This window comes from Symsagittifera roscoffensis, chromosome 3, assembly GCF_963678635.1.
Source record: "Symsagittifera roscoffensis chromosome 3, txSymRosc1.1, whole genome shotgun sequence".
Taxonomy (NCBI): Eukaryota; Metazoa; Xenacoelomorpha; order Acoela; family Convolutidae; genus Symsagittifera; species Symsagittifera roscoffensis.
Genome location: NC_087064.1, coordinates 41,819,778 through 41,828,240, shown reverse-complemented (window position 1 = coordinate 41,828,240; position 8,463 = coordinate 41,819,778). Strand labels below are relative to the sequence as shown.

The following is an 8,463-nucleotide window of genomic DNA, read 5'->3' as shown; positions in this document are numbered from 1 at the left end:
TGGTCGCGGAATTAACATTTCCGCGACCGTCAGAGTAAAAAAATTAGTCGCGGACCTCGACCCGGGGTGGAGTATTGGAACTGGGGAGGAGGCATTCGCCTAACTCTGCGCACTACTGCAGTAAAACTAAACACTTCTCCCTCTCAGCAGACTTTCAATCATATTCGAAATCATATTTATGTTTGCTTGACCTGACCTTAAATGATCAAATTCCTGTTCGCAAACTACTGCATGAGAGTGAGAGAGAAACTAAGGGGAGAGAGGGTGCTATTTTGTCATAATTTGAGATTGACAGACTCCTATCAAGATTAGTTCATATTTTGAACAGTCAAACATGCTGAGTTTTGCTACCAGACGCTATAATCTAAATTAAAACTGTAGTCTTGAACCATAAATCTCAATTTTGATCAAAATGTTCAACTTGATTGAAAATAAGATTTGAACAAAAATTGGTGTTTTGACTTTTGTGTAAACATTTATGTTGGCCTTGGTCACGTATAAACTAAGTATGGTTTTCTATTTAAACTTCTGAGGTTTAATGAACTGTTATAGCTTCCTTGCACTACATTTTCGAGCAACCTTAACAAATCATCCAGTCCATTTACATACTACAATATACACTTGATAATCAAAGTGCTTTTTCCGTTCCGGTGATAAATGAAGCATTGTCTGTACCGACGCAGTTTTTCCGCGTGTAAGTATTTTCGCTAGAGTTAATTCCTTTTTATCTTTTAAACGATTCAAATTTTGTTAAATTCCCACAATCAAAAGTGGGAAGGGATTTGTTTTGCCAGGAATCCAAAAAGGGTGCGATTTTTAATTGTTTCGATAAAAAAAAATCATTTCTACATGAGTCATTGAGTGAATTTTAAGGAATCGCAAAAAATCGCAAATTGACGTTGGAATCTATCATCGTTTGATCGGTATTATTCAAAAATCATCAAATTATTCTTGAAATCCCAAAAGAATTGTCACATTTTCTTTGTTTACACTAAAAGAATTAATTTTTGGCATTGCAAAGAAAGTTATTTCCGGGTTGGAAGAGCTTTAGTTTAAAATCGATCATTTTGAGGTTCTTATCTCTTTGACACCGGATCTTAGAGTCCAATTTATTTCAGGGGTTCCACAACTATGGACATTGCGACTCTGTGGAAAACGCTTGGTAAGACCAAATTTTCCCTCAAATAATAACCCAAATTGTTAATTCTTTAGCTCATTATAAAGATAATACAATTAATATTGCTTCTAAATCCCTATAGCGACCTAGCACAGCAAACTTCTATCGTTCATAATCGAAGGTTACAATTGGATTATAACCGGGAATTAGAGCACACTTTCATAGTGAATAACCTACCTGCCTTTCCTTTGAAAGTTATTAAAGCAAAGCGGCCACTTTCATATTGATCTTGCTGTTTTATCTGAAAAGAGGCTCTTTAAGCTTCGGCAGAGGAAAGCGTCCAAAAATTGGTTCGAATCTTGGTATAACAATTACAAAATATATATCGCTTTTCGGTATACCAGCATTGCGAGCTAATAAATTTAATTTGATACCATTCAATAGACTCTCTTGATTGCTTCAATAAATCATCCAAAAACTAAGATGCTAATTTGCTATTAACTAGTGTGAGCTAATTTTCTCGCAGAAATTATTAAGCTTCGCGCAAAATTTAATAAAACTTTACAAGAAGTTAAAAACTTTACAAGGAAATACATATTATTTGCCTTAAGTTTTTTTGCAAAATTTTATTTCGTTGAATTAAAAATAGTCACAATTGCATCAGCGGAAATCAAGTGAGACGAGTGAAAGAAGCGGCACATACGACACCATGGCTGGTTTTTCTTTTCTGCGAACCAAGTCGACAAAGAATAACTCGGAACCATCCGGCAGAAAACAGAAGAAGTCCTCAGCACGAACAACCACACAGAACAGACTCAATGCATGTAAGTTAGAAACGTTACTTTCACCGACTCATGCTCAGCGGCTCAGATGTTGTAATTTTTTCCGATCATTTGAAAAATATGGATGAACTTTGTATTCGGGTGTGTTTCAAATTTTTCTTTTTCTTGTTTTCCACGCAAAAGCAGGTACAAATAATAATCAAAATGGGTTGCATGATATATCAAATTTAAGCCCTCTCAGTCGTGATTCGAACAACATTTTAAAATTTCAAAAAAGTTTTCCCAGTGTTGAGAAAAACCGGCTCAAAAATTTTTGAGTTTTAGTCCAATTTCGATCGAGTGAAGCCATCGAAAAACGTTCGTTAAAAATAAATATTGGCTATTTAGGCTAAAAAAGATAATTATTGTATTAAAAAGAAAACCAGTTTTGAAGCTTTCTTGGCCGTAGAAATTATCATACAAGATTAAAAATTTATGTGCAAAAAATAAGTAAACATTTTTGAGTTTTGAATTTTTGAAGACAGCTGTTGTGTTTTATCTATGCCTAATTTTCTCGCCTTTATATAATTCTGTAATTACACCACCACACAGAAGAAACGACGCTAATTTGAAGATAACATTTTTTTGTAGTTTTTAGGAATGTGGTCGGAACAATCAGTGCTACTCACACAGCAACCGGCTATCCTTGTTTTCTTATGAAAAAAAGCTGATTATCTTGTCAATCGGCGATTTAAGGGGGACCTTCTTGCTCTTTATGATATCCAAACTTCTGCCAAGTAAACTTGAATTATATATTGTATGATAATTGAAAGACGCGAGCGTTCGCAAAAAAAGGTGTTCAAGTACTTTTTTTCAAAAATAGCTCGAAAAGACTTTTATGGCACGATTTTGCAAAAGCTTGGCTGCAGCGCAGAAGTTTTTGTGAAAAAGGGTCTTTCTGGTCTATCAAAACAATTTTGGTCGATCTAACAAAACAGGTGGACAAAATATTAATTTTTGTTTGTCTAAAATTCCATCCCTTTTGCGATGTTCTCTATTACTATGTTCTCTCAGTAAAATAATTTTTCCTTGGATCATTTCAAAATGATATTACTTTTTGTTATACTTGTGTTTTAAGCAGCCAACCTGCTTATGCGTCAAGACATGGAATACTCCAGCAGTAGTTCAGCCAGCGAAGACGAGCAACTGTACGACACAGATAGATACTCGTCGAGAGCTAGCCGCCGACAACAACAGCCTCCTCCTCACCAGCTGAATAACTCCTACGCCGCCCCTGCCGTACGGCCCACCCGAAGTGAAGCCCTTGACTATCTTCATCCCCTCCCCTCTCAGTCGGGAGATCCATATGCCAGCCATATATACAGTCGGCCCAATACCACCCGAGACAGGCTGAACCAGTCGCTGGACACGAGAACAGTTGGCACCAGTGCAAGCCGAATGGGTGACAATGGGAAATATTATACCTTAGATGGGAATTTGAACGGAACTTGTTACGATGCCAGTCATCGCAACCTTGGTAAGTTCTTGTCTATTTTCGAAGCGGTGAATGACAAAGCGACGGGTTTGATCGAGACGGAGTGCGGTCTGTATTTAGACCACCGCGTATTCCTACTCGTCAGAAAGCAGATAAATACTGTATGAACCAATCAGAATCGAGATGAGAAGGCAAACTTTCACAATAATTAATACTTATTTATTAGTTTCTTCCTTGTGTCGGTTCTGATTGGTTGATACAGGATTTGTCTGCTTACTGACTACTAGAATACGCAGTTGTCTAAATACAGCTAAGTAACCGATCTAGACAGTGAACTTAATAACGAGCAGGACAAACAAAATGAAAACATTTCGGCGGGTAATTGAACAAATTGGGCGGTAAACGAATATATACTTCACTCCGTGTTTGTCCTCAAATCGAACAAGACTGCGCGTATCATGGCGAAGCCCTGAATGTTCCGACTACCTTTTAAGGTCTGTGGAGCAGTAATAACATGAAATATTTAAAATGTTAAAAAAATAATTTTTTTTTCTAATTTAGTGAGATTTTTTAAATGAAAACATCCGCAACATGCCATATTAAGTACAAATTGATAAATTTTGCGCCTATTAACAAATCAATTATGGCATGCAAGCTTCCGTGTATCAATATGGAGTGAATTTTAAGACGGATTAAATCTCCACTTACGCGTTAATAGCACGATGTATATTGGCCAAAATAGTAGTCTTTAAACCCCCTTAACTGTAACAAAAATGATCACAGGTGAAATTTTTTTTCAAATTTAAGCTCAAGACAACAATAGCTTTCAAAAGATATAAACAAATTCCGTCAAAAATGGCTAGTTAAAAATTCAGAGTTTGTCTGAAGAAAAAAAACCCACCCAAGCCCAAATATTCCGTTTTTTTTTTCGTTACGAAAATCGGAACAAAAAAATAAGACTAACTGCTGTAATAAATAGTAACTCAATACTCACCTAACACTATTCGCCTTGGGTCTGCTTTGTTTGCTGTTTCTCTCATAATAACGTATTAAGTTCACCGTCTGGATCATTCGACTTGGTGCTAGGGATTTTAGCAGACCGGTTTTTTTAGCAGACAGGTTTTTTAGCAGAGTCAGAACAATTATAAACGCTGCGCTTCAATTCAACGCGCTAAAATGAGTGCATGTTTTATTTACAAAGAAATAATTATGCTAAACCCAGACTTACTGGCGCCCCAGCCCCAGCTAACTGCCCGTCAATCAAAATCTGCTAAAAGACTAAATTTTCAATTTTCATGCTAAAATATTTGTCTGCTAAACGATTGATCCCCATTCAACTTCGAAGCGAATACGATTATGCTAGTCGGGGGCTAGGTTTTTCAGCAGACACAATTAAACAGTCAGAAGGCTAACTTCAAACACGGCATTGGCAAGTCGAATACGATTGCTTACATCTGGCTCGAGAGGAATAATGTCAGTGAATCATAGTGTTTGCCGTTAAACTAGTTTGTTTGCTTCGAACTTTGTTGACAAACCGTGAGATAATTGCCTTAATTAGGGAAACTCAACCCCAGATGACGCGCCATTTTACTTCAGTCCATCAATTATGCGTCAATTTTTGCTGGCTCCACAAGCTCTCACTCAAAGTCTGCGAAAAGACTTGAATTTCTTTTTTTTTCTGCTGAAAAACCGGTCTGCTAGAAAACCGGTCACCTGATAGTCGGATTTGAGTTAAAATTTCCTAAGTATTAATTGTGGTTTCTGCGATTTGCAGAGGATCTAAGAAAGGCTATCCCCTCGATCTGACCATAGTTCGTTTCTCATATTTTCCCCAAAAAATAGCAAAGGAAAATTTCATTTTTTCCCCTTAAATCGATTGGGGGTAGGTGAAGGGGTGGTATGTACGGTTGATCCGAAAAAATTAGGTAATGGAGGATAACACGACAGTATTAACAAAATAAATGAAACTATCTACTAATTAACAGAGGTAATTTTCATTTAAACCAGGGCCGTATGAAGGATTTTCTCGAGAGGGGGGGGGGGGGCAGATTCTCGAAAAAATTCGAACATTTGCCGACATTTTTTTTTAGGTCGACCAAATTGATTTTTGAGTTCTTCCAAAGCTCTAAAAAGACCCAGCTTAGGCCAAATGTTCTGCAACGCGGGCAAAATTTTGAAAAAATTGAAAACACATGCCAAAAAATGTTGACTAAAAAGGCGCGGTTTTTCGGCGCGCTTCCCCATCAAATTTAATATATATTGGCGCCGCAGGCGCTTTTGAAAAAGTTTAAGGTCCGGTACCAAAAATGGGTATCTCAAAATAGTACAAAGGGTGGACCTTTTGGGTCGTCAGGGGGTCGAATCCCTGACCCTGATGGGAGGGGGGAATCCGCCCCCCCTCCCTAAATGTTCCCATCAATAAAAGAATAGACTGAGGTATAACTGAAGCTAAAGGTCAAGTGAGAGCTCGTTCTCAGACGCTATCATTGCCATGGGAGCGGAAAATTACAGGATTAGACGACTTCCAAGTGAACTGCCTCTAGTCGTGCCTAAATGTTTTTGTTGGACAAACAGGCAAATGATCTTTTAGTTTAACCCAAAGGTTCGCAAATAATGTTTTTAATGCACAAATGATGTTTTGAATAGATTCACAAATGATGTTTTTAATGCTGGCTCTCACCATGATGGTTTCCCAGTCTACTTTTTCGCTCCAAGTAATGCTTAAGTATGATAAAAAAAATGATAAAATAAACTTTTTTTTCAGCTTCTCACTGTAAAAAATGGAAGCAAGAATCGGAAGAACTTTTCCTAGAAAACAAAAAACTGCAGAAAGACATCGAGACCTTATTCCACGAACTGGAGCTGATGGCTCAAATAGTGTTTAGATGCTCCAATTATATTCCGAAGCTCATCAACCTTTTGTTCAAAAGTTCGATCGGCGAAAGAACTCTTTCCCACGTCAACAAAATTCCAGAAAACTCTCCAAATTCCCAAAATTTGATCAACTTAAGCTTTACACCAACTTTGCACACCAAAGTAAATGGAGATCATCTACAGTTAAAACCGCTGGGAAAACTATACTCACCTCAATTTTTGAAAATGGAACGAAACTCAGATAATTCGACCAACTTGGATGAATATTTATCCGAGGCTTATAATTCAGTAAGACGAAAACGCGATAATTTAGCTTCGAAGGAAAGCAAGACACATGCGTGTTCGGGAAGAGACTCGGTTAATTCTAGTATCTACGAAAATGTTGGATTTTCGGATGAATTTAAACAAGCGTTGACTGTTTCAAACGATTCAAAAAATGGAAAAGCTCATGAGAACTCAAGTCTGAATGCATCTCAACAAATGACAATTCCGAAAAAAGCAAATGACAGCAGAAATACATTCATTGTCAAAAGCGAGACGTCAACAAGAACACCTTCAGTGCCACTTTTTGAAGATGAGACCGAAAAGAAGCTCGAAACTGTGGACGAAATCTCTACACGTTCCAACCTGAACGAAAGTTTCTCTAAAACCGAAAACGGTTGTCAAAAATTGAAAACTAATAAACTAAGTATGAGGGATCTTAGGAATCTTAATCATGAGATTCCTGAAACCGCCATTGAAGTTCCCGACGTTTGCGAACTACACGATAGCAGAACTGAGAAAGACTTGTCAGTGGACCTTTCAAAGGCTACCCTTGAAAGAGTAAAGTCCGATTTTATTACTTCATTCCGACAGCAGATTAGACAAACAAAACAAACCGCTCAATCAAATGGAGCTCTCAATCTCAACACGTCGCTTCAAAATTGTGATAATTCTTTCACGTCGACGAAATCTGTGAAAACGCACAGGAAAAGCAGGAGAAACAAAACAAAAACTAGTCCGAAGAAACTTGAACAAATTCTGAACGAATCTCAGATTTCAATATCAGATCTTCTAGAAAGTTCTAGTCTTTTCTCGAATCGTTTGATCCACTTGCAGTCAAATTACTCAGTGGTCCCTGAAAAACTGCAGGGACTTCTGAAACGAGATCCAATTGCTCAGTTGATTCGTGTGTTAAACGAACTTGAAGCCGTGATTAAAGTCCACGTAAATTCTATTTATCTCAAATACATTATCTAATTTAGAAATAAATAATTACTTTTCATGTTTTTTCTTACACAGAAAAGGCGGCACACCATTTTCAGACAATTAGTAAAGTACACATTCAATTTGAGCTTCAAAGCTCTTCTTGATTTCATTGTGTAATCATGATCATGAAGATTATTTTGAGTAACAAATTGTTCAAAGAAGTTTCGAATCAAAATTTGTTAGAAGTAGCTTGGCAGCATGGTATGTTGAATCAAACTCACCGTCAGCGACTATCTCTTAAACGAACACCAATTGCCAGTTACCGCCTAATTAGCACAGGATAATCCGACCACAGGTATTATGATTGTTTTTTGCAAATTTAGTGTTTTTTGTGCGTGGTTAGAACTGATAAACGAACAAATTTTCAATCTAAGTATTAATTGAAACAAGTACGTAAAAAGTAAAAGCAAAAATCAAAAAATTACGAGGCCAAACTGTGCTTTGGATAGGCGCACAATTTTGTGTCTGTATGTTCCTGGATTGCAGAGACAAGTATTTAAATATGTTCCAAAAATGTAAGTGGATTCCACATACAAGATTTACGTGGATTCCGCGTACATAAACTTGTAACGTAAATTTTGTAGGCACATTTAATTTGTTGCGGATTCCGCAAAAAGCAAATACAGCTAGTTGTTCTGGATTCCGCTACTGTAAGTGGTTTCCGCAAAATGAAATTGGAGTCCGCAAATGTAAGCGGAATCCGCAAAGTTTGTAAGCGGAATCCGCAAACTGTAAAAGAATTCAGAAAGTTGTTTAATTCTGAACTTGCCTATGCACATGCGGAATATAAAAACAAGGACTTGTCCATTGTCATCAGTGCAAATCGTAAAAGTTCCGACTGTTCGCAACTGGTATGGACGAGTATTTTGTTAAACTATAAATTTTGTACTTGCAATATCAAGCGTAGAGGTCTAAAAACTGAGTCGGAATAATATGATCAATAACTTGGAGTCGATTAAACTTGGAAC

At 37.1% G+C, this 8,463-nt stretch overlaps 1 protein-coding gene across 1 annotated transcript; it reads left to right on the top strand.

Annotated features, from left to right (window-relative positions):
- The first annotated feature begins 420 nt into the window (after positions 1-420).
- LOC134841713 (uncharacterized) lies at positions 421-7,486 on the top strand. The gene is made up of 5 exons (XM_063857747.1): positions 421-694; positions 1,119-1,162; positions 1,782-1,941; positions 3,017-3,415; positions 6,138-7,486. Exons 1-5 carry the CDS (start codon positions 658-660, stop codon positions 7,484-7,486), a joined length of 1,989 nt encoding a protein of 662 aa, XP_063713817.1. The 5' UTR covers positions 421-657.
- The last annotated feature ends 977 nt before the right edge of the window (positions 7,487-8,463 follow it).

Excerpts from the sequence above, each read along its gene's own strand:
- LOC134841713 (XM_063857747.1), top strand. The coding sequence starts at position 658 with ATGAAGCATTGTCTGTACCGACGCAGTTTTTCCGCGT. Across the intron at positions 695-1,118 it reads CCGACGCAGTTTTTCCGCGT|GGGTTCCACAACTATGGACA; the intron begins GTAAGTATTTTC and ends AATTTATTTCAG. Across the intron at positions 1,942-3,016 it reads ACAGAACAGACTCAATGCAT|CAGCCAACCTGCTTATGCGT; the intron begins GTAAGTTAGAAA and ends TTGTGTTTTAAG.